The sequence below is a fragment of the Saccopteryx bilineata genome, chromosome X (assembly GCF_036850765.1).
Source record: "Saccopteryx bilineata isolate mSacBil1 chromosome X, mSacBil1_pri_phased_curated, whole genome shotgun sequence".
Lineage (NCBI taxonomy): Eukaryota > Metazoa > Chordata > Mammalia > Chiroptera > Emballonuridae > Saccopteryx > Saccopteryx bilineata.
This window is the reverse complement of record NC_089502.1, coordinates 127,903,835-127,930,314: the sequence shown is the minus strand read 5'-3', so window position 1 is coordinate 127,930,314 and position 26,480 is coordinate 127,903,835. Positions and strand designations below refer to the sequence as shown.

At 42.9% G+C, this 26,480-nt stretch overlaps 1 protein-coding gene and 1 non-coding gene across 2 annotated transcripts in view; one reads left to right on the top strand and one right to left on the bottom strand.

Annotated features, from left to right (window-relative positions):
- Positions 1-26,480, top strand: part of PDK3 (pyruvate dehydrogenase kinase 3) — a 92,283-nt gene that overhangs the window by 46,596 nt on the left and 19,207 nt on the right. Inside the window, exon 6 of the mRNA XM_066250276.1 lies at positions 14,110-14,187. Coding sequence (XP_066106373.1) covers positions 14,110-14,187 — 78 coding nt within the window. The remainder of the gene's footprint in view (positions 1-14,109; positions 14,188-26,480) is intronic.
- On the bottom strand, positions 20,425-20,500 carry TRNAT-GGU (transfer RNA threonine (anticodon GGU)). The gene has a single exon. It is a non-coding gene; the product is annotated as a tRNA-Thr (tRNA).

Here is a 26,480-nt window from a genome sequence, read left to right as displayed (position 1 = left end):
CCTCTCCCCTTTCCTCTGGGACTTGCTGTCCTGTTACCTGTATCTCTGTGTTATGTATATAGTTTCACTAATCCCTTCACCTTCTCTGATCCCATCCCCTCATCCCCCTTCCCTCTGACAGTAAAACAGCTTTATCAAGATAAAATTCATATATGTACTATACATTTCACCCATGTAAAGTGTACAATTCAGTGGTTTTTAGGATATTCGTAGAGTTGTGCAGCCTGGACCACAATCTGATTTTAGGACATCTAATTACCCCCGAAAGAAACCCCCATGCCCATCAGCAGTAGCTCCCTACTTCCTCTCTCCCCAGCGCTAGGCAGCCACCGGTCTGCTCTCTGTCTCTATAGATTTGCCTGTTCCGGACATTTCATATAAATAGAATCATACGGTGTGCGGTCTTTGTGTCTGACTTCTTTCATGCAGCATGTCTTCAAGGACCATTCATGTTGTTGTATGCACTAGAAATACTTCATTCTTTTTTATAGCTAAATAGTATTCCATTGAATGGATAGACCACATTTTGTTTATTCATCAGCTGAAAGACATTTGAGTTAGCTGAACAACTTTGGACATGTTATATAACCTCTGCGCCTCAGTTTCTTCATCTATAAAATGGTTAGTTCACCTATATCATGGGGTTAAATGAGTTAATATGTATATGTAGAGCTCTTAAAACAGTGCTTGTACCCAGTCAGGGCTGTAGACTGGTCGTGTGGCTTCTCATTTATACCACTGATTATGTAACAGATTGGTGCCTTTACTTTTGTTCCTGGCCTAAGGTATAAAATATTTTTAGAAGTCATTTAAGACATTTATAAGACAATTGGATATTTGACCATTCAAGAAATAATCATTTCTAGGCCTGGCCTGTGGTGGCACAGTGGATAAAGTGTCGACCTGGAACACTGAGGTCACTGGTTTGAAACCCTGGGCTTGCCTGGTTAGGGCACATATGGGAGTTGATGCTTCCAGCTCCTCCCCCCTGTCTCTCTCTCCTCTCTCTTCTCTCTCTCTCTCTCTCTCTCTCTCTCTCCTCTCTAAAATGAATAAATAAAAAAATTTTAAAAAAAGAATTGATAAAAAAGAAAATTTAAAAAAGAAATAATCATTTCTAGGTGCAATATTGTTATTGTGGTTATGTTCTTTTTAAAGGAGATGTAGCTTCAAGAGAGGTGTTTTGAAATATTATGCATGATATAAAGTGACATTAGGATTTACTTTAACTTATGCGGAGAGAGGGCAGTGACAATGATTTGGAATGTGTTGAAAACGGTTGAAGCTGGTAATTGGGACTCTTAGGATTCATTATTCTGTGTTCTGTCTTTTGCATGTGTTTACAACTCTTCATAATGAAGTTGTGAAAACATCTCATTTTTATCATCTCACTGTTTTCTTCACAAATAAAGTCATTAGGTTTTTTAAAATTTTTTTTCATTAGGTTTTATAAAGGTTTTTTTTTTCTTCTTCTTTTCCAAGTGAGAGGAGGAGAGATAGAAAGACTCCCACATGCACCCTGACTGGGATCCACCCGGCAACCCCCTTCTCGGGCTGATGCTCTGCCAGTCTGGGGCCATGCTCGCAACTGGGCTATTTTTAGTGCCTAAGGTGGAAGCTCCATGGAGCTGATGTACTCGAACCAATTGAGCCATGGTTGTGCGAGAGGAAAAGAGAGAGAAAGTGAGAGAGAGAGAAGCGGGAGGGGGAGGGGTGGAGAAACAGATGGTCGCTTCTCTGGTGTGCCCTGACTAGGAATCAAACCCAGGACTTCCACACACTAGGCTGATGCTCTATCACTGAACCAACTGGACAGGATTCGTTTTTAGAGAGGTTTTAACCACAAAGCAGTACAACTAGGTAAGTGACAGGGAGCTCTAGGCAACTGTGAGCACTTCCGTGGAGCAGAAGGAAAGCGAGTCCGAGGCATTGGTGAGGCTGAGGAGGAACCTGCCTCAACTTGACTCTCAGGTGAAAAGAATCTTGTTTTGCAGCACTTACTGTCTGTGCCGCTCTTACTGGACTTACTAGCTACTACCTGGTCTTGGCATGAGCTATACTTTTGTTGATCTCTGCAAGATTTGGAATTATTCTTACCCACGTTTGCATCACTCCTCTTAGGGACAGAAATTTTTTTTTTTTTTATTAAATAATTTTATTTTTTTAATGGGGTGACATCAATAAATCAGGATACATATATTCAAAGATAACAAGACCAGGGTATCTTGTCGTTCAATTATGATGCATACCCATCACCCAAAGTCAGATTGTCCTCTGTCACCTTCTATCTTGTTTTCTTTGTGCCCCTCCCCCTCCCCCTTTCCCTCTCCCATTCCCCCCTCCCCCCCGTAACCACCACAATCTTATCAATGTCTCTTAGTTTCACTTTTATGTCCCACCTACGTATGGATTAATGCAGTTCCTGGTTTTTTCTGATTTACTTATTTCGCTTCGTATCATGTTATCTAGATCCCACCATTTTGCTGTAAATGTTCCGATGTCATCATTTCTTATGGCTGAGTAGTATTCCATAGTGTTTATGTGCCACATCTTCTTTATCCAGTCATCTATTGACGGGCTTTTTGGTTGTTTCCATGTCCTGGCCACTGTGAACAATGCTGCAATAAACATGGGGCTGCATGTGTCTTTACGTATCAATGTTTCTGAGTTTTTGGGGTATATACCCAGTAGAGGGATTGCTGGGTCATAAGGTAGTTCTATTTTCAGTTTTTTGAGGAACCACCATACTTTCTTCCATAATGGTTGTACTACTTTACATTCCCACCAACAGTGTATGAGGGTTCCTTTTTCTCCACAGCCTCTCCAACATTTGCTATTACCTGTCTTGCTAATAATAGCTAATCGAACAGGTGTGAGGTGGTATCTCATTGCTGTTTTGATTTGCATTTCTCTAATAGCTAAAGAAGATGAGCATCTTTTCATATATCTGTTGGCCATTTGTATTTCTTCCTGGGAGAAGTGTCTGTTCATATCCTCTTCCCATTTTTTTATGGGATTGTTTGTTTGTTTGTTGTTGAGTTTTATGAGTTCTTTGTATATTTTGGATATTAGGCCCTATCTGAGCTGTTGTTTGAAAATATCATTTCCCATTTAGTTGGCTTTCTGTTTATTTTGTTATCAGTTTCTCTTGCTGAGCAAAAACTTCTTAGTCTGATGTAGTCCCATTCATTAATTTTTGCCTTCACTTCTCTTGCCATTGGAGTCAAATTCATAAAATGCTCTTTAAAACCCAGGTCCATGAGTTGAGTACCTATGTCTTCTTCTATGTACTTAATTGTTTCAGGTCTTATGTTTAGATCTTTGATCCATTTTGAGTTAATTTTAGTACAGGGGGACAAACTGTAGTCCAGTTTCATTCTTTTGCATGTGGCTTTCCAGTTTAGGGACAGAAATTTTATACCAAAACCTAGCGGAAGATCATTGTGTACAAACCAGTTCAATCAGTATTTGAAAGAAAGAACTTGGGAGTGTCTGCCTGCAGTCTGTCTCACAGCTTCCTGCGGCTGTTGTCCTTTGCAGTTGTGGTTTTGACCATGCGCCAGGCCCCCTCGCCCTCCTCCCTCTTCCTGCGCTCACTCGCAGCCTTCTCTTCACTCTCTTTCCTGCCCCTTTCGTTCTCACCCAGCAAGACGACTGTTGTACCATGAACAACGATTACTCCGTCCTCTCACTTAATCATTGCTACCCCTCCTTTGGCATAACTTAAAGCCTGGCTTCCGAGTGAGGCCGAGTCCAATAAAAGCCACCCCAGGTCCCTCTGCCACTCAGAATGCCACTTCCCCTAACACATGCACGTGCATGCACGCTCCTACCCACATGGGGTAATAAGGAGGAAGGGCTGGCATGTCCCCTGCGCCCTGCTATATCTTTCAAACCACATTTTTCACTCCTCAACAGCCTCTTCCCTTAGGAAAACAACGCTGGAGGTGGTTTCCGATTATGAAAGTACGCGAACACTTAAAGCAGCACCCACACAGTCAGGTTCTGTGTCCCCTTCATTCCCTGCCTACAGCACACCTGCGGATACCCTCAGATATGCTCAGCACGCTATGTCCATGCGGCTCATACATGCTTTCTCAGGTGCCTTTGTGTCCCCTCTGCTGAGGTGTATGCTCACTTATTTTGTCCTTAAACTGTAAGTGTTCTGTAAACTGAAGAAACAGGAATACAAACAAGAGCTTCACTTCCATTAAGATTAAGTTAAGCCTGACCAGGTGGTGGCACAGTGGATAGAGCGTTGGACTGGGATGCCGAGGACCCAGGTTCGAGACCCCGAGGTCACCAGCTTGAGCACGGGCTCATCTGGTTTGAGCAAGGCTCACCAGCTTGAGCCCAAGGTCACTGGCTTGAGCAAGGTGTTACTCAGCCCGCTGAAGGCCCACAGTCAAGGCACATATGAGAAAGCAATCAATGAACAACTAAGGTGTGGCAACAAAAAACTGATGATTGATGCTTCTCAAGATTAAGTTGAACACTTTGGAAAGACTTGATGAAGAAGAGTCTCTTAGAAATGTAACGAAATGACTGTGAGCAAGATAACTATTAGGTTACAGGGCAGCACTGAGTAAAAATCTTAGAAGGAATCTGCATTCAAATTGCTTCACAGTTATCTTTAAGTTCAGCACACTTTAAAGAAATAGGAATTGGAATATTCATAGATATATATGATATTGTTTATCTCAGATAGATGACCTGGAACCTGCATTTTAAGTTACATTTACGAACTCATATTTTATGAGTTCCCACTTTATCCAACATTTTTTGTCAATTGTCCAACTCCTGTTCCCAGTTGAGCCAGTTAAGGGGACTAATCCCATGTTACCAAAATAATTTTTAAGATATGCATTAAAGAAAATTTAGAAAATATGAGCCCTGGCCAGTTGGCTCAGCGGTAGAGCATTGCCCCGGCCTATAGAAGTCCCAGGTTTGATTCCCAGTCAGGGCACACAGGAGAAGTGACCATCTGTTCCTCCACCCTTTCCCCCCCTCTCCCCCCCCCTTCCCACAGCCATGCCTCGAAAGATTTGAGCAAGTTGGCCACAGGTGCTGAGGATGGCTCCATGGCCTTACCTCAAGCACTAAAATAGCTTGGTTGCTGAGCAATGGAAGCAGTGGCCCCAGATGAGCAGAGCATTGCCCTGTAGGGGGCTTGCCAGTTGAATCCCAGTTGGGGCACATATGGGAGCCTGTCTGCCTGCATCTCACTTAATTAAAAAAAATGGGAAAAGAGAATAAAAATGACCTGTTTCTATAACCTCGTGAGAACACTGTTTTATACATTTGAGTTCATACCAGATTTACAGATCAGTATAAAACTGCAAATGATTTAAGTTATCTTTGTCTCTATGAAATCCAGTCTTGGTGTATTTCCTGGTCTCTAGCACTAATGCCCATCACACACGACCTTCCTGGGGGAGTTCAGTACCTAACAGTAGTAGCCTCTGTTCTGCCCTCTGTATCAGTATTGTTGGGTCTGCTGTACACATAATCTCTAGACTCAAATCATTTTCCCAGCCAGGTGTGTATAATCTTTATTGTTCAATGTGGCATTAAATCAGTACCTTTCCTACCTTGGCAAAATGGGCCGGGCCACCTAGCAGGAAGCTTGGAGGTCTCTCTTCTTCCTGTAGACTGAAGCAGATTTAAGTCAGCTTTCTGTTTCATTTCCTGTGGGCTTAGCTTCTGATTTTGGGTGTCACAATAGCCAAGCAGACACTCTTTCTGGCTTAAATAAGACTGAGACGACAAACAAGGCAGAGAACACCAGTGATCAAAAGGCCTATAAGTTCTTCTGTTTCTTCTAACAAAAAGGTACTGGAGCATCCACCCCAGAAGGCCTAGTCCTCAGCAGCTCTTCTTCCCGGGACCTGTGAGTGCTGTCAGGGAGAAGAAGAAATGCATGTCAGTTTCCTTGGACTCTTAGTGAAACCTTAACCTCTCCCTCTTTTTAGAGCAGTTGATATTTTTCAGTAGCTTTTTACCTCCCCCTTATATGCTCTGAGATTTCTGTTAACCTTCTAACTTGGCATCTCTAATATTATATTTTTCTCCTTCCTTTTTTAGGAAGCTTGTTGTAGAGCAGGGGTAGTCAACCTGGTCCCTACCGCCCACTAGTGGGCGTTCCAGCTTTCATGGTGGGCGGTAGAGGAGCAACCGAAGTATAAATAAAAAGATAGATTTAACTATAGTAAGTTGTTTTATAAAGATTGATTCTTCCAAACTTAGCGAAAATTTGACATAAAGTACTTGTTAAGTAATTATTATTATATGCTTTAACTTGCTGTAACTCTGCTTTATAAATTTTATTAAGTAAAGTTATTTCCCTACTTTATAAATCACCATTACTGTGGAACCGGTGGGCGGTTAGAAAATTTTACTACTAACAGAGATACAAAAGTGGGCGGTAGGTATAAAAAGGTTGACTACCCCTGTTTTAGAGGGAGTAGAGTTGGACTTCTGGTTATAATGACAGCTCTACTATTGATTTTCTCAGCTGCAAAGATCCTGCATGGTTTAAGCTAGCTGGATGTCCAGCCAAGATGAGCCTGTGTGTGGTGTGCGTGCGCCCGCGCATGCTTGCCTATGCGTGCGCAAATGAGTGTGTTACAGTCTTAGAACACCTTAATGCACTAACAATGATTCCATTCTTAGATCACTTGAGACAGACTATAGAAAACTTTTATGTAGAAGGGTAGGGACAATATTTTTATTTTTGACTAGCCAGTTGTATAAATGTGTTAAAGTGGGATGCATCATACATAACATTAATTGAATGTGCAGAACACCGAAGCACGCCTCCTTGCTGCTTATTTAGCACATTAATATCTACCTTCACACATCTGCAAATTATAGACTAGTGCTAGTGAATGTTAGAATTAGTGTTGGAAAGCAGTTTCTGTTATCCTCTGGGAGGTACCTTCCATTATGACCCTTTCCCTCCTTTCTTTGTAAGAAACCAGAAAATAAAATGAAAAATCCCGTGGTAAGATAATTTTAAAGGTACAAACTTAAGTACTCGGTACAAAAGTCACCTCTCACAGCGATTTTGGCTTGCCTATGTTGTTCCTAAATGCTATTATTGCTTAGCATAATAGCATACAAATGGTATCGGAAAGTGTGTTATTATGTGGTTCAGAAATAATGTCTTGTGCTCTCACCTAGGGCTCTTCAGGTTGCAAGTAACAGAGACCCACTCACTCTGGCTCCAGAAACAGGTTTATTGAAACAGCTTAGTAGGTCCCCTGGTAATCCGGGGGCAAGGAGCACTTCGCAGTTGGAGCTGTAGAAATTGCAAGTAGGAAACATAGAAGGAGGGTGTTTTCTGTATCTTTGCAACTGGAGTTGCCAGGTCCTGGCTCGTCTGCCTTTCTCTCTTGTCCGTAGACTGGTGGACTTGTTTAGGGCAATGATGGCCACTCCAAGCCTTCTAGGTGATGATAACTCTCTGTGTATCCTTTTGTCTTCTGCCCTGCCTGAGTCTCGATCCTAAATTCTCAGAAGAGTAATATAATTGGCTCAGCCTATCTTTCTGCTCATGACCACAGGTTTTAGGATTTTCGTCAGCCTGTAGACTGGTTTCCCTTACATTAGATGCTCTGTGCCCTGGTTCTCCAGCTGGCTGTGGTCTGCAGGGCAAGAGAGGGTCCAGTACTTAACATTTTAAAAACCTGGTGGTTCCCACTTGGGATGGGTTTTGGGTAGAAGAATGATGATGGATACAGCTCATTAGAATTGCTTTGTGACTTAAAAAGGTCACTGAAAAGCAGCACCTCTTTGACTTTGCAGTGCTTTGCGGTCATTTCCATTACCCTGTCCTGGCAGTGGCTTCTTAGACTTAAGCTTCACGGTTTTATGTATCCTGTTAGACCCCAGGTAGGGGACCTCGACACCTTCATGTTTGTTTTTCCAGCACTCACTCAAATTCATCCTTGTCCAGCCTCCTGTAAGATATTTTTAAATGACCAATTATGTGTATTCACCATAGAGGCCAATTTTGATAGCAGAGTTTTATGGTGAATTTGGAAGAGGAAAATTTCTAATAAAAATTAGTAAAATAATCTCTATAATATATTAGATTTTCCTGTGTGCTTTTTCTTAAATTAATTCCTGGATAGGTTGGATCTGTTTGGCTAGTTGCTTGGTGAACCTTTGCCCTATTCTTTATGAACTTGGCTTTTTTTTTTTTTTTTTTTGTATTTTCTGAAGTTAGAAATGGGGAGGCAGTCAGACAGACTCCTGCATGCGCCTGACCGGGATCCACCTGGTATGCCCACCAGGGGGCGATGCTCTGCCCATCTGGGACGTTGCTCTGTTGCAACCAGAGCCATTCTAGCGCCTGAGGCAGAGGCCATGGAGCCATCCTCAGTGCCTGGGCCAACTTTGCTCCAGTGGAGCCTTGACTGCAGGAGGGGAAGAGAGAGACAGTGAAGAAGGAGAGGGGGAGGGGTGGAGAAGCAGATGGGTGCTTCTCCTGTGTGCCCTGGCCGGGAATCGAACCCAGGACTCCTGCACACCAGGCCGGTGCTTTACCACTGAGCCAACCAGCCAGGGCCAATGAACGTGGCCTTTTAAAGAAATAGTTAGTCTTGGATGTTCATATATTGAGTATTTAGCCTGGGGAAGTACATATGTGCCACACTTACAGTTTTGTTAGTTAATTTCTAATCAATATCTTATTGTCCTTGAAAACAGATCCTTAAAACTACAGCATTTATGTTCAGTAGAAGTAATAATTATTTCCTAACATTTCCTTTTATTTTATTTAAGTGAGAGGAGGGGAGATAGAGAGACAGACTCTGGCATGCGCCCTGACCGGGATCCACCTGGCAACCCTCATCTAGGGCCCATGCTTGCAACTGAGCTATTTTTAGCACCTGAGACAGAGGCTCTATACTCAGTGTCCAGGGCTGATGTACTCAAATTAATAGAGCTATGACTATGGGAGGGGGAGGGAGAGAGAGAGGGAGAGGGAGAGGGAGAGGGTGAGAAGAGGAGAAGCAGATGGTTACTTCTCCTGTGTGCCCTCACCGGGAATTGAACCCAGGACTTCCACATTCTGGGTCGATGTTCTACCACTGAGCCAACTGGCCAAGGCCTCCTAATATTTCCTTTTAAAGATTGGTGGTAAATATTGACTCAGATACATTGCAGATAAAAGTAATTTGGTAAATTATCATATTTAAAACTTTTGTTTTCTAATTAAAAATAGAAAAGTCTTCCCTAACCAGGTGGTGGCACAGTGGATAGAGCATTGGCCTGGGATTCTGAGGACCCAGGTTCCAAACTTCGAGGTCTCCAGCTTGAGTGCAGGCTCACCAGCTTGAGTGCGAGGTTGCCAGCTTGAGCATGGAATCACAGACATGACCCCAAGGTCGCTGGCTTGAGCAAGATGTCACTCACTGGCTTGGCTGGAATCCCTTGGTCAAGGCACGTATGAGAAAGCAATCAGTGACGAACTAAGGTGCCACAACAGAGAATTGGTGCTTCTCTCTCCCTTGCTGTCTTCCTGTCCCTGTCTGTCTCTTGCTAAAAAAATAAAATAAAAATAAAGTCTTATTTGAAAGCTTGTGGTAAGCAGAACTTACATTTTACTCTAGAATAAAAGAAATGAAATTATAAGCCAATAGTTGAATTTTGTGATATTTTAAAACTTTTTAATTTTGATGTTAGCTCACTTAAACAGAAGTGAAGTAGAAGTTTGAGTATATCTGTGCTGTTCCACACCCTAAGACCCCAGGATTGTCCATGTCCTGGGAGAGACAGTGACAGAATCAGCCTCAACTCTCCAGGCAGGTGCTCTCTAAATCCAGCTTCTCTTCAGAATTACTTAGTTTTTTAAAAATGTAGATTCCCAGGCCTCCACACAGACCTACTGTATCAGAATCTCTAGAGGTTCTTTTTGTAATCTGTATTTTTTTAAAAAACCTGGTAGTCGATTCCATATACATCCAGGCTTGGGAACCACACAAGCCCTCTACTTCCCAAAGTCTGACAAAAAAGAACATCTCTCATCAGTATAATTGATTGCACCTTGAGAACTTTCTCATGAGCAAGAGGATTGTCCTGTTTATCAAATGCTTGCTAGCTGTGTGCCGCATCTAGGGTAATGTGATGTCTTCTGGGCATTAAGAAAAATGCATGTGAATGTAGATTTTACTATTACTTCCCCTAAAATACTTCACTGGCTGATGTGTGTGAGTCTCATGTGGTGTTTTGAGGTTTTCAGGGATCATAATGCATTTCTTTTTTATTTTAGAGAGAGAAGTAAGGAGAGAGAAAGAGAGAGAGAAAGATATATTTGTTCCATTTGATTATGCACTCATTGGTTGATTCTGTATGTGCCCTGGCCAGGGATGGAACCCACAACCCTGGCATATCTAGATGACACTCTAACCGACTGAACTACCTGGCCAGGGCCCATAACACAATGTTTAACTACTACAGCATTGATACACCATAATTTGTTATGATGCTTTAAAAATTCTTATTCATGTGTGGTTTTAGGAACTACACTGGGTGTTTGAGTCCTGCTGCTTCTACCTGGCTCTACCATCTCTTCCACATGTTACATTTATGTAATACTTTTTTCTAACAATGCCATTATAATCTCATGCCACTGGGCCAAGCAAATGCCACAAGGAGCTAGCACATTTAGCGGTTTCTTTTCCTTTTATAGTGAATGGAAGAATGATGTCAAAACATCATTAATGGTGTTACATACTTGGAGGAGTTGTTTTGCGGAAATGCATTGACTTTGTATGTAGCTAACAAACGGAGTGTCGTTTTCAGATACCAGGATGTGTTTGTTGGTTTAAGTGGCCCTGGAAGCTCTTGGCCAGTTTTGCTATTGTGTCACTAGGTGGAGATGTAGCATTGTTTGATGGTGTAGCCAACGCAGGAAGAGTACGCCTTGATCTCTTTTTACAAAAGTTCTTTACAGATATTTGATGAGGTTTATGATACCCTAGGAAAACCCCTGCAAATGTAATAGAATTCTAAATTTTAATTTTCTAGGGTTTGAATTAAGTTCAACTTTAGTGTCGATTTTATACCAATCAACTCGTTTTTTTTCTCTTATTCACATTTCCTCATTATTTCATTTTGTCAGTTATTCTAATGTCTCTGATTTTCTAATAGTGGTTTAATTATAAAACTTTAATAGGATAATTAGAATTTTTATTCTGAGGTCAAATAGTATATAAAATTTAAATTTTGTAGCAATATGAGGTCAGTGAACCAAAACTTATAGTCTGAACATATCCGAATCTTATCTTTGTATTATTTTAAGTTGATATGTCAAATTTTAACATATTTAAATTTTATGGGCTTATTTTTTACCTTTTCTTTTTTAAAAATGTTTATTTTATTGATTTCAGAGAAGAGAGGAAGGGGGAGAGAGAGAGACAGGACGTTGATCTGTTCCTGTATGTGCCCTGACTGGGGATCAAACTGGCAACCTCTACATTTTAGGACGATGCTCTTACCAACCGAGCTATCCAGTTAGGGCATTTTAAAAAAATTTTTTATTCCTTCTCTCATTCTCTTATATCCGGAGTCTTAAGCATCTGCACAGTACTGTTGTCGGAAACGTGAAAGAAATATGAGCCTGTCTCCGAAGAGATGATATTTGGTTGAGGGCATTGCAAACACGCCATGAATTGTTTGAAAGTCATTTAAGTATCTGACCTTTAGAAATTGTAAAGGTGAAACTAAAAAAAAAATAAAAACCTTCTGACTTTGGAAAACAGTCTAGCTTTTTTGCAAATGTCCACATGATCAAGCAGTTTTCCTCTGCTAGGTATATACCCAAGAAAAATGAAAACGTATATTCATAAAAAAAGTGAACATGGATGTTCATAGCATCATTATTCGTAATAGCCAAAAAGAGGAAACCATCCAAATGTCCATCAGTGGGCGAATGGATAAACAAGATGTGGAGTACTTGTACAACGGAATGTTATTCAGCAATACAGAAGGGTGCAGTTCTGACATGTGCTACAACATGGATGACCCTTGAAAACGTTGAGTAAAAGAAGCCAGTCACCAAAGATCACATACCAGATTCCATTTATACGAACTACCGAGAATAACAAATCTAACGACACAGAGGAACTCCGTGGTTGCTTAGGGCTGGGTGGGGGCAATGGCTGTTGGTTGTGGCGTTTCTTTCTGGGACGATGAAAATGGACAGTTGAGCTCAGCGAGGACTGCACAGCTCTGTGAGCACAGAAAAGCCATTGAGTTGTACGTGCACTTAAATGGACAATTTGTGTAGTACTTTCAGAAAGCCGTTTTTAAAGAAGTAAATTATCAAAAGGCTTCAATTTTTTCAAACTAAGAAATATTGACCATCTAACAGGCACATACTAAGTTCTATGTGAGTAACAAAACAAGTGTAAGACAAACGCTGACCTCAAATTGTTTATAGTTCAGGAGTAAAGGCATGCGTGCAGTATATGATTATGCATTATTGCTTTCTGAAATTGTTCCCCATCTTTGAGGTGTGACTTTGTGAATTCTCCCTCCCAGCTATCTCTGTAATGGCTCTGATTGTCTTACTATATGTCTTTCTCTCTCTTTTCAAAAGCAAACTGTTGCTCCTCAGACTTTGATGGAAATCAACCCCAACCTGGTTACCTTTAAGTAACTTAAAGGACTTTTTTTTTAACACTGGTTTTAATCTAGTGAAGGCAGAAACCTGCAGAAAGTCTTTTTTTAATGATTATTTTATTGATCTTAGAGAGAGTAGGAGGTGGGGAGAGAGAGAGAGACAGGAGCCTCGATCTGTTCCTATATGTGCCCTGATTGGGGATTGAACTGTCAACCTTTGTATTTCAGGATGATGCTCTAACCATCTGAGCTATCTGGCCAGGACAACTTAAAGGACATTTTATTACTTTTATTTTTTAATTTTTTTGTATTTTTCCGAAGTGAAAAGGCGGGGGGGGGGGCAGACAGATAGACTTCTGCATGCACCCGACTGGGATCCACCCGGCATGCCCACCAGGGGGCGATGCTCAGCCCCTCTGGGGCGTTGCTCTGCTACAGTTGGAGCCATTCTAGTGCCTGAGTCAGAGGCCATGAAGCCATTCTCATCACCCGGGCCAACTTTGCTCCAGTGGAGCGTTGGCTGCGGGAGGGGAAGAGAGAGATAACGAGAAAGGAGAGGGGGAAAGATGGAGAAGCAGATGGGCGCTTCTCCTGTGTGCCCTGGCCAGGAATCGAACCCAGGACTTCCAGATGCCAGACCAGTGCTCTACCGCTGAGCCAACTGGCCAGGGCTTAAAGGACATTTTAAAGCTATGGTAGTACCTTCAATAGTTTAGAGTGTGTGGTTCACAGAAACTCATTCATTCAGCAAACACTTTTTGATGTTTCATTTACAAATAATTGACAGATCTTAAGACTGTTGGCATTAATATCTTTCAATTTACAACAAATATCATTTTGCTATAATTTAGTCAGGCTGCATGGTGTTCAGAAGTCTAGTCTTAAGTTTATAGATTTTCATGAAAAATGCCTTCTAGGAATATTTAAAAGTTAAACAAATAAATGTGTGTTTAGTATAGAGCAAGCCATATTGTCATTAGTGTAGTATTTTGATGTTATTGTGGTAATTAAAACTTTAAAGAAGGAGAAATTTTGGTTCAGTCATAGTATTTCTATGAAAGTCAAAAAGGCTATTAAAGAAAAGTGAGAGATGGGGAAATAGTGCCCTGACTGGGATCCACCTGGCAGCCCCCATCTGGGGCTGATGCTTGAATCAACCGAGCTGTCCTCAGTGCCTGAGGCCATGCTCAAACTAAAGCCACTGGCTGAGGAGGGGAAAAGAGAGAGAAGGGGGAGAAAAACAAATGTTTATTTCTCATGTGTACCCTGACCGGGGATTGAACCCGGGACGTCTGTACACCAGGTCGATGCTCTATCCAGTGATCCAACTGGCCAGGGCCACTTTTTTTTTAAAGGCAGTAGTTGAATTCTAAATCCATCAGTTTATCAGTTGTCCTTGTTTGCTTATATATTATGTCTGTCTTTCTCTGTGCCTGTGTTATTAGTGTAGCAGCTAACCATTTTTTTCTTTCTTTGCAGATGCATATGAAACCGCCAAGTTGCTCTGTGAACAGTATTATATGGTAGCTCCAGAACTGGAAATTGAAGAATTCAATGGTAAAAGAATAATTTTAAACTTAAAAACAAAGACATTGACTAAAAACTGATTATACCTGAGCTATATTTCTGTGAGATCCCCAAATTGGGATGATTTAAAAAATCTTTTATGTATTTTTTAAAACCTTCTTTATATCTGTGGTCAACTAGGTATATTGTTATGAGGAGTTTTTGTATAGGAATGTGTAATCTATTAGAACTTAAAGTTCTTGGAACAAAAGTAATCCAGTAGAAAATGCACAAAGGTATAAAATAGGCTATTCAAAATAGCAAATGCAAACCTATGGAAAATTGTTTAATTTTATTAATCAAAGAAGTACAAACAAAAAGAGAAATGCCATTTTTGTCTTTAAAATGGGAATGAGTAAAACATTTTATTGCTTTGAATTGGTACGCAGAAATACTTTCTTACAAACACTTAACAGATTTCTGGTATAAGTTTAAATTGGTACAGCCTGTCTCAAAAATTGTTTCCAATATTTTTTTCTTTGACCTAGTAAGTTTAATTAGTAATAGTCATATTGTTTGGTTCAGGAATTTAAACTCCAGGTAATTTATTATAAGAAATTAGAGATAGCCTGACCAGGCGGTGGCGCAGTGGATAGAGCGTCGGACTGGGATGCAGAAGTACCCAGGTTCGAGACTCCGAGGTCCCGCGCGGGCTCATCTGGCTTGAGCAAAGAGCTCGCCAGCTTGGACCCAAGGTCGCTGTCTCCAGCAAGGGGTTACTCGGTCTGCTGAAGGCCCACGGTCAAGGCACATGTGAGAAAGCAATCAATGAACAACTAAGAAGTCGCAATGCACAACGAGAAACTGATGATTGATGCTTCTCATCTCTCTCTGTTCCTGTCTGTCTGTCCCTGTCTATCTCTGCCTCTGTAAAAAAAAAAAGAAAGAGAAAAAAAAAAAAAGAAATTAGAGATATGCATAATTGTATGTACAAGAATGATGATCTGGTTTTCTTAAGGAGAAAAATTAGAAAATCCAAGTTTTCTACAACAGAGGACATTTAAGTGAATTGTGGTACACTCATAAGGTAGAACACTATGCAGCTCTTTGAAATAACATTTTAAAGCCTTGGCTAGGTAGCTCAGTTGATTAGAGCATCATCCCAATACACCAAGGTTGTGGGCTTGATCCCAGTCAGGGCACATACAAGAATCAATCAATGCCTGACCAAGGTGGTGGTGCAGTGGATAGAGCACCAGCCTGGGACACTGAGAACCAGGTTTGAAACCCCAAGGTCACCGGCTTGAGTGCGGGGTTGCTGGCTTGAGCGTGGGATCATAGACATGACCCCAAGGCTGCCAGCTTGAGCCCAAGGTCGCTGGCTCGAGCTGGCGCTCCCTGGTCAAGGCACATATAAGCAAGCAAGCAATGAACAACTGAGGAGCCACAACAAAGAACTGATGCTTCTCATCTGTCCCTTCCTGTCTGTCCTCTCTCTGTCTCTAAAAAAATGAATCAACGAATGCATAGATAAATGCAAATCAATGTTTCTCTCTTTCTCTCTCTCTAAAATCAATTGATAAAAACCATAAATAAAATCATGCTTTAAAACATAGGCTATAAAAGTGAATTTCTAGCACCTAGATAGAAACAACAGCTGTGTAGATAGCACAGTTATAGCTGACCTTTATATGAATTGTATGAGTCTGTATTTCCATGTTACTTTTTTTTATTGTAAGTTATCCCACAAATGACACAGTTGTTGTAAAAATACAAACAATACAGAATTGTAGAGTAAAAAGCGAAAGTCTCCACTGCTGTCTCAGTCCCATACGGAGCTTTGTTTTTTATGTAAATGGGGTGGAAACTATTCATGTTCTACAATGTATTTTTTACTTTGCTTTGAAGATCTTTTCCTGTATTGTCATTTAGAGATTATCCATTAATGTAGATTGCCATAATTTATTTAATCATTTCCCAGTGAAGATGTGTGTGTGCGTGCGTGTGTGTGTGCGCGCGCGCGTGTGTGTGTATGTGTGTGTGTGTGTGTGTTTGGAGGGTGGGAAAATTTGTGAACATGTAAAAGTAGTTCTGTACGTTCGATTCCTAGAAGTAGAATGCCTGAGTCTTAGGGTATGGGCATTTACAATTAAAGATAAACCAAATTCCCTCTCAAAATGTATCAAAACTGTATTCCTCTTATAAAGAGTTCAAAATGCGAAAAAGACTTCAGGCTGCGGTTATAAGATATTTGCCCTTGCATTCTGCCAGAAGGTATGGGATCAAAGCTGCTTTCAAAGTCTGTTGGGCTCTCTAAGAGTGGTGGCCCTGCTCTGAATCTGGACTTGGCTTGAGTGTCCCTGAGCAGAAGCATCTTATTAATATTCTCTCTTTCTTCCTCTTGGCTAGTAGGGCCTGACCTCACTGTCCAGCCTTCCGTCCTCTCTCTCTCTGAAGGCCAGAGCAGCGAGCCTGTTCTTGCGATTCCCAGGTGCCAGCTGTGTCTGCGGGTTCCCTCTTAGCGGGCTGTCCCGCTGGGCACTGCGCCCGGCCTGGGAGGAGAGCTTTATGACCATTTTTGGCACTGTCTTATGCATGATTTTCGAAGCCTTTTTTTCCATCGCTAACATCAGTGAATGCTGGTGGTGACAGGCAGCCTGTAGTTTCCTGTTGCTTTGGGTAATGTATTTATGATTTATATTTTTGATTTCTTGAATGTCAAAGCTCTTTGTGAGCTCAGTGAATGAGTCTTTTCTCTCTGGTGCGCTCCGTTAGAGATGCAGGTTGGAGGTTGGTCTTGAACATCTTAAGTAGCTACTATCGCCTCATAATGAGAGAAAGTGCACGTGTGTCTTCCCAGCATGACGCTGAGTGTTTTAGGGGAGGGTCGCCAGCCCCAGGCACTTAGGGATTTATGCGCTGAGATTGCTGCCCTCTGCTCCGCACTCAGAAGAGGAAGGCTGCCATTAACCGAAACGAACAATTTGTGCTACCCGAGAATTTAGGTTGTGTTAGTTTGAAATACCAGCTTTTTTCTCTGAAAATTTTTTTTCTTTTCCATTGTAGACCCCTGAGAAAATGGTAGACAGGGCGATGGAGAGCCTACTGTGAGAACAGCACAGTGATTTCCAGTCCTCACTAGGGTTCTGAAGACTGGGGGCCAGTGAGAGTAAACGTGCTTTGTTATCCTTTCCGCAACGCATTTAACAGGAGCCTTCAAAATAAGAGAAGTTGCCTTCCTCTCTCTGTCTCTCTGAAAAAGAAAATGATGAAAGTTAAGCCCTGGCCAGATAGCTGTTGGTCAAGCGTCACCTTGGAACGCGGGGTTGCCGGTCTGATCCCCGGTCAGGGCACAGACGGGAGCAGCTCCATGTTCCTGTCTCTCTCTCCCCCTGTCTCTGTCTCTCTCAACCCACGTGGGTTCTTCCGAAGACAGGTAGCCATTTCATCCCACCTGCCCTCATTTCTCTTGAGAAATCAGTTGTCAAAACAGTGAGCAAATAAACATTTCTAATTGACCCTTCCTGCATCCGTAAGGTGCGGCAGCGTGGCTTAGGGCGGACGCGAACTGTGCAGCTAGCCAGGCTGCAGGAGTCTGGATTCTGCCCCTTCCCCGTGGCTCAGACTCCTCTGCACCTGTCCCGGCTTCCTCAGCCATAGCTCACCCTGTGGGGCAATGAAAGTCATGTTTCTGGGGCCTCAAGTACAGCACCGGACGATACTGGAGAGTTTACAAAGGGTGGCCACCAGAAGTCAGGGCTGACCCGGGAAAGATAAGGCTGTTGGCTACTGCTTGCATCTTATGTCATTTCTAGATTAGGCTCCCTGTCAAGGGGTTGGTTTATAGCTTTAGGTTTGGTGGGAAACAAAAATTTCAATTCATACCGTGTATATTTTGTTAGAAGAGGTTACATAGATAAAGATACGTGTCTATCCTGGGATCGCTGACCTCTGGCTTCCCAATATTGGATACCTTTATGGATAGTTTCAGAGAAGTGGTTCTATATAAAAATGGAAAAGCCATTACTGTTAGCTCCATTAATACTGTAGAAATTAACTTTTCAGTAATGGTAACAGACTGCATTTACTGACTGCTTACAGTGTGGTAGGCTCATGTAAACTAATTTATCACTATGATCTTATTTAATCCTTATGTTAACCCAGTAGATATGTTCTGTGCCGTTTCAGAAATGAAATGCCGAGCTGCAGATGGGTTAAGTACCTGTTAATATATCTATTAAATGCCTAAGTCAGGACTTGGTCCCAGTGTGACTTTGAACCGCACTACATATTATCTCCCATAGCCTTCCTTATACATTGACTTTGGGAATTGATTAACCATCTCTAAGTGTCTAGCTACCTGTTCTCTCTTTCCTTTTTTCATCTCCTGTTACAGCTGAGCTTTTCCCCCTTAGAAATGTTTTTAATTTTTAATTTTCAATTAGAGTTTACATTTGGTATTACTTTGTATTGATTTCAGGTGTATGGCCTAGTGGTCAGTCATAGACTTTACACAGTGTTCCCCGGTATTTCCAGTACCCACCTGGCACCGTACAGAGCTATGACAATATTATTGTCTATATTCCCTGCTCTGTGCTCACTTCCCTGTGACTGTTCTGTAACTGCCTACTGTACTTCTCAGTCCCTTCCCCTTTGTACCCGATCTCCTAAACTCCACTCCCCTCTGGCCGCCACCAGCCTGCTCTCTGTATCTATGAGTCTGTTTCTGTTTTGTGTGTCTATTTGTATTCTTTATATCCCATATATAAGTGAAATCATATGGTATTTGTCTTTCTTTACTGACTTATTTCACTTATAATAATACTCTCCAGGTCGATTCATGCTGTCACAAATGGTAAGATTTTATTCTTTTTTATGGCCACAGTTGACATATAATATTGTATTAGTTTCAGGTGTACAACCCAGTGATTCAACATTACATAACTTACAAAGTGATCATCTTGATAAATCTTGTACACATATGACACCATACATAGTTATTAGAATATTATTTACTAGGCCCTGGCTGGTGGGTCTGGTTAGAGTGTCAGCCTGGCGTATAAATATCCTGGGTTCAATTCCCAGTCAGGGCACACATGAGAAATGACCATCTGCTTCTCTCCCCTCCCTCTTCCCCTTTTCTCTCTCTTCCCCTCACGCAGCCAGTGTCTCAGTTGGTTCCAGCATGGTCCCAGGCGCTGAGGGTAGCTCCTTCGAGCACGTCAGTGTCAGGTGCTAAAAATAGCTCAGTACTTGAGCATTGGTCCCAGACAGGGTTGCCAGGTGGATCCCGGTCAGGGTGCATGCGGGAGTCTGTCTCACTATCTCCCCTGCTCTCACCTGAAAAGAAAAAGTATTATTTACTATATTCCTTATACTGTAGTTTAGATCCCTGTCACTATTCTGTAACAACCAGTCTGTACTTCTTAATCCTTTCACCTTTTCCACCCAGCTCCCCATGCTCTCTCCCCTCTGGCAACTGTCAAAATGTTCTCTGGATCTATGAGTCTGTTTCTGTTCTGCTTGTTCACTTATTTTGTTTTATAGATTCAGTCGTTGATTGATATGTACTTATTGCCATTTTACTATTCATATTTTTTATCTTCTTAAAGAAAGCCTCTAACATTTTATGTAATACTGGTTTGGTGGTGATAAACTCCTTTAACTCTTTCTTGTCTGGGAAGCTCTTTATATGACCTTTGATTCTAAATGATAGCTTTGCTAGGTGGAGTGATTTTGGTTGTAGGTTCTTACTTTACATCACTGGTGAATATTTCTTGACAATTCCTTCTGGCCTGCAAAGCTTCTGCTGAGAAATTAGCTGACAGTCTTATGAGAGCTCTCTTCTTGGTAACTAACTGCTTTTAAGATTCTTTCTTTGTCTTGAACCTTTTGTATTTTAATTATGCTGTGTCTTGGTGTGGGCCTCTTTGGGTTCATCTTGTTTGGGACTCTCTGTGCTTCCTGGACTTGTGTGTCTATTTTTTTGTTGTTGTTGTTGTTGTATTTTTCTGAAGCTGGAAGTGGGGAGGCAGTCAGACAGACTCCCGCATGCGCCTGACCGAGATACACCCGGCACGCCCACCAGGGGGCGATGCTCTGCCCCTCTGGGGCGTCGCTCTGTCGCGACCAGAGCCACTCTAGCGCCTGGGGCAGAGGCCAAAGAGCCATCCCCAGCGCCCGGGCCATTTTTTGCTCCAATGGAGCCTTGGCTGTGGGAGGGGAAGAGAGAGACAGAGAGGAAGGAGAGGGGAAGGGGTGGAGAAGCAGATGGGCGCTTCTCCTCTGTGCCCTGGCCGGGAATCGAACCCGGGACTTCCGCACACCAGGCCGATGCTCTACCACTGAGCCAACTGGCCAGGGCTGTGTGTCTATTTTTTTCAACAGGTTAGGGAAGTTTTCCTTCATAATTTTTTCACATAGGTTTTAAATTTCTTTTCTTTTTTTTCTTGTATTTTTCTGAAGCTGGAAACGGGGAGAGACAGACAGAGTCCCGCATGCGCCCGACCGGGATCCACCCGGCATGCCCACCAGGGGCAACGCTCTGCCCACCAGGGGGCGATGCTCTGCCCCTCCGGGGTGTCGCTCTGCCGTGACCAGAGCCACTCCAGTGCCTGGGGCAAAGGCAAGGAGCCATCCCCAGCGCCCGGGCCATCCTTGCTCCAATGGAGCCTCGGCTGCGGGAGGGGAAGAGAGAGACAGAGAGGAAGGAGGGGGGGTGGAGAAGCAAATGGGCGCTTCTCCTATGTGCCCTGGCCAGGAATCGAACCTGAGCCAACCGGCCAGGGCCAGGTTTTAAATTTCTTGCTCTCTCTCTTCTCCTTCTGGCACCCTCATGATGCAAATGTTGGTACATTTGAAGTTGTCTCGGGTTTTTAACCATCCTCATTATCTTGGATTCTTTTTTCTTTTTGCTGTTCTGATTGAGTGTTTTCTGCTTCCTTATCTTCTAAATCTCTGATTTGATCCTCTGCTTTATCTACTCCACTGTCAATTCCCTGTAATGTATTCTTCATTTCTAACTGGTTTTTTTTTTATGTTTTCTAGTTCTGTTTTTTATGTTTCCTATATTTTTGCTGAAGTTCTCACTAATTTTATCTACTCTTCCCCTAAGTTCACTAAGCATATTTATAACCAGTGTCTTTTTAACTCTGCATCTAGTAAGATTGCTTGTCTCCATTTTGTTTAGTTCTTTTAATGAAGTTTTGTTTTGTTCTTTCATTTAGGACAGGGTTTTTTTTGTTTGTTTGTTTTTTTGTCTCTTCATTTTGGCAACATCCTGTGTTTGTTTCTATGTATTAGATAGAGCTGCTCCATCTCCTGGGCTTGGTAGGGTGTCCTTATATAATAGGTGTCCTGTAGGGTCCAGTGGCACAGCCTCCCCCAATCACCTGAGCTGGGCACTCTTTGTGAGCCCCTCATTATGGGCAGTGTGCACCCTCCGGTTGTAGTTGAGCCTTGATTATGGCTGGTACTTCGATGGGACGGATTTACCCCCAGGCTGTTTGGCAGTAAGGACTGGCTGTGACCACTGTGGAGGATCAGCTGTGCACCCCACAGAGCAGGATTTGCATCAGTGGGGCTTTTGTGCCTGTTGAGTCTGCCCCTTGAGTGTGTCCCTTGTTGAGAAGGTTGAGTGGTGCTTTGACGTGGTCTGAAACTGTCCACTGGTTGCGCTGGTTCTGGGGCCTGCCAGAGGTGCAAGCCAAAGTCAGCCATTGCATTGTGTTCTTCCCGGGGACCCCCAGCATGAGCTACAAAGTGGTCTGCATATGGTTGCTTCTTCTATTAGGCTTGCAGGTGCCCGGGAGAGGCCAAGCTGCAAACCAAGGCCGGCTGCCGTTAGTGTCGGGCCTGGAGCAACCCAGTGAGACGTACAGGGTGTGCCAAAGCAGATGCTGCCAGTTTGAGAAATTTTTAAAAGTCTGAAGAATGAGCCAAGACAGGCCATTTATATGGAAAGGCCACTGGAAACAGCTTGGGTGGGCCCACAAGTTAGATGGGGCAGAGCCTCGGGGGATCACCAGGTGAGGGAGCTGGGGGGGCCAGGCTGATGGAGACTCAGGTATGGTGCCCACCTGTCAGCTCTGTTGAAGTAGGGGAGGGTCTCAGATAAGGAACAAGGCCTTCTGTCTGGGAGAAAGCTGCCCTCCAGCTCTCATCTTGCCGTCAGACAATTCACTTCTTCTCTATATATCCCTGATGACTTCAGAGCTGCTGCCCCAGTGCTGGAGTTCAGAGGGAGTGAGTCTGAGCAAGTCTGTGTGTGGGCCCTTTAAGAGGAACGCCTAGGACTCCAGCAGCCTCTGTCTTACTCAGCCACAGCCCCTACTGGCTTCCACAGCCAGAAGTCATGGGGACTTCTCTTCCTGGCACTGGAGTCCTGGGCTGGGGTACCTGGTGTGGGGCTGGGACCCCTTGCTCCTCAGGGCAGAACCTCCACAGCTGAGAGATCCCTCCCAGCTTTTATCTGTCACATGTGGTTGTGGGACCAGTCCCTTCTGTGTCTGCTTTTCTGCCCCTCCCCAGTCTCAATGTGGCTTCTTTACATTCTCAGTTGTGGGAATTCTGTTCAGCTAGATTTCAGGCAGTCTGAATGAGAGTTGTTCTGTAGTTTAGTTGTAATTTTGATGTGGTTGTGGGAGGATATGAGTACCATGTTTGCCAACGCTGCCATCTTGACCAGAAGCCCTGTACCACAGTTTTTTACACATTCATCTACTGATGAGCACTTGGGCTGTTTCCAGATCTTGGCTATTGTAAACACTGCAGTGAACATGGCGGGGGGAGTATATATTCTTTCTTTCTTTTTTTTTTTTTAATTATTATTTATTTATTTATTTATTCATTTTAGAGGAGAGAGAGAGAGATTGAGAGAGAGAGAGACAGACAGACAGACAGAAGGGGGGGGAGGAGCAGGAAACTTCAACTCCCATATGTGCCTTGACCGTACAAGCCCAGGGTTTTGAACCGGCGACCTCAGCATTTCCAGGTCAACGCTTTATCCACTGCGCCAACACAGGTCAGGCAGTATATATTCTTTCAAATTAGTGTTTTGGGTTTCTTCAGATCAATTCTCAGAAGTGGAATTGCTGGCTCATAGTTTCTTTTTTTTTTTTTTTTTTTGCATTTTTTTTTTTATTTTGCATTTTTCTGAAGCTGGAAACAGGGAGAGACAGTCAGACAGACTCCCGCATGTGCCCGACCGGGATCCACCCAGCATGCCCACCATGGGGCGACGCTCTGCCCACCAGGGGGCGATGCTCTGCCCATCCTGGGTGTCACTATGTTGCGACCAGAGCCACTCTAGCGCCTGAGGCAGAGGCCACAGAGCCATCCCCAGCGCCCGGGCCATCTTTGCTCCAATGGAGCCTTGGCTGCGGGAGGGGAAGAGAGAGACAGAGAGGAAGGCGCGGTGGAGGGGTGGAGAAGCAAATGGGCGCTTCTCCTGTGTGCCCTGGCCGGGAATCGAACTCGGGTCCTCCGCACGCTAGGCCGACGCTCTACCACTGAGCCAACCAGCCAGGGCCATAGTTTCATTTTTATCTTTTGAGAAATCTCCATATATCATAGTTGTCCACAGTGGCTGTACAGTCTGCATTCCCACCAGCAGTGCAGTGCATGAGGGTTCCCTTTTCTCCACATCCTCGCCAGCACTTGTGTGTTCATCTGTTGATGAGCGCCATTCTGAACGGTGTGAGGTCGTATCTCATTATGGTTTTAATTTGCATTTCTCTGATGATTAGGGACGTTGAGCATCTTTATATATGTCTATTGACAATCTGTTTGTCCTCTTTGGAGAAGTGTATATTTGGGTCCTCTGCCCATTTTTTTAATTGTTTTTTTGTTTTGTTTTGTGTTGAGTTTTGTGAGTTGTTAATCAATTTTGGATATTAATCCTTTATCCTTTATTTTTTTTCTCCTAAATGCATTTTTTTCTGCAAAGCCTCCATTTTTTTTATTCTTAGAATTATCTGAAAATAAAAACTTTTATATTCTATGTAGAGTTCTGTTGGTACTTACTAGATTTTTTTTTTTGACAAATGGTATTTGGAGCAATAACTGTTAAAAATGGAGAGTTGAATTTTGAGCATGAAAGACCTGTGACATTTTTTGCATTGACTTTTTAAAATACACCCTTAGATGGAAATTTTGTATTCTATTTGCGTCTTATTTTAGAAAGTCAACGTCTATTAACAATACACTACATGAAAGCCACTGGACCAAGGTTTAGGGAAGAGTTATGAATGAAAACATTTCATATGTGTTTAAAAGAAAGGAAAGATGTGTAAACTATAATGTTCCCAAAGAAAAGTGCAAGTAATTGAGCAAGTCTTCAGAAAGCTCCTAGAGAGTTTGATTGAACTGAAGAAAGAAAAAAAAAAACAACCCAATACACTAAAACTACCAAAGGTACTTTAATTTCCCTGAGATTTAGAGCAAAAAGGTTCAATTCAGAAGGTTGTTTATAAAACTAATCATGCCTTTCGGTACAAGATCGGCTAAAATTTAGTGTACTCCTGGAGCCCCATTAAAATGACAATAATGGAATTCAAAGAAAAACGGCAAAGAAGCCAGGAGGTTCATCAGTGCACCACGGATCTCACCTCCTGCCAGAGGGTAACCAAGTGGAAGTGTGCCAGTGAAGTGAGCAGAGAGAAGCCACGGAAGAGGCAGCAGCAGAGATGGCCCCTGTTGCCACGGGGTGTCCGGGAGGGACTCTGGGAGCAGAGGCAGGAGGTACGGAGGACTGAAGCAGGAAGCAAGAAGGCAGGGGTTCGCTGTAAGCTGGTGCAGGATAGAGCTGAGGGGTGATGGGCAGCATTTAACTCTGCCTGTGCTTCACCAGCAGTCAGTCACGGGCGTTTTTCCCTGGGCAAAAATGAGAACCAGAGTACTTTCTTCAAGAACAACCTCGGGCCTGACCAGGCGGTGGCGCAGTGGATAGAGCGTCGGACTAAGACCCCGAGGTCACCAGCTTGAGAGCGGGCTCATCTGGTCTGAGCAAAAAGCTCACCAACTTGGACCCGAGGTCACAGGCTTGAGCAAGGAGTCACTCGGTCTGCTGTAGCCCCATGGTCAAGGCACATATGAGAAAGTAATTGATAAACAACTAAAGAGCCACAATGAAAAAAAAATTATGCTTCTCATCTCTCTCCCTTCCTGTCTTTCTATCCCTATCTACCCCTCTTTCTGACTCTCTCTCTCTGAAAAAAATTAAGAAAAGGAAAGAAAAAATCTCAGGGGGAAAAACTGGGTTGTTCACGTGAGTGTTGTCAGCCCAAAGTAAAACCTTTTCTATTTGGGCATTTGGAGGACCTCCAGTCAGAGGCCAGCTTACTGTCTGCTCATTCTAAAGCCAGTTGAAAAGTCTTGGCCAGGTACACAGAGACCCAGGGAAGCCTTCCCATTTAGAGAAGGGTCTTGGGGCAAAGGGGCCGTGAACACCAGCTACCTTAAATGATTACTCCAGTCCCTCATTCTTCAATGAGAATTTTGTGATCAAGGTGTATCAACCGTGAGTGGAAACCAGCAGCATGAACAAAAATGTGACTGGCATTGAACTTATCAGCTGCATGGTCGTGGCCAGAGGCCACCGCTCCTTCCAGATTCTGAGAGAAAATGATTTGAATCAAGGATTCTGTACCTAAGCAAACCTTCAGTCAAGTGAGTCAGGAGTGAGGATTGAGAAATGTAGCTCCCATGTATACCTTTCTGAGGTCGATGGTCTGATGGACTTGATGGTGTGTTTAATAGGGATCGAAGAAATAGCTCAACCATTCTAGAACTTCCATCAGAAACGATCTGAGGGTGATGGCTATACCACTTGTTTGGAAAGCAATTGATTTTCACTTGAAAAGTTTTGAAGAATGGAGTGAGTCCCATGCAATAGAATAAGAAGCTGGAAGGTCTTAGTGATATGGGGAGAAAAGTGTATGTTTCTTATCCAGTTACCCCAGAGGAAGGTTAGAAACTCCAGGAAATAGATAAAATTATCAGAAAGACATGGTCCAAATATTTGGCGACTTAAAAACAGTAGCCTGATTTTGAGCATTTGGGAGGATGATAAAAAGACTCCATTTCACCTTAAGACAGAACATTCTCCTTCAAGTCAGTGGTCCCCAACCTTTTTTGGGCCACAGATCGGTTTAATGTCAGAAAATATTTTCACAGACCAGCCTTTAGGGTGGGACGGATAAATGTATCACGTGACTGAGAGAAGCATTAAGAGTGAGTCTTAGACCGATGTAACAGAAGGAATCTGGTTATTTTTTAAAAATAAAACATCGTTCAGACTTAAATATAAATAAAACGGAAATAATGTAAGTTATTTATTCTTTCTC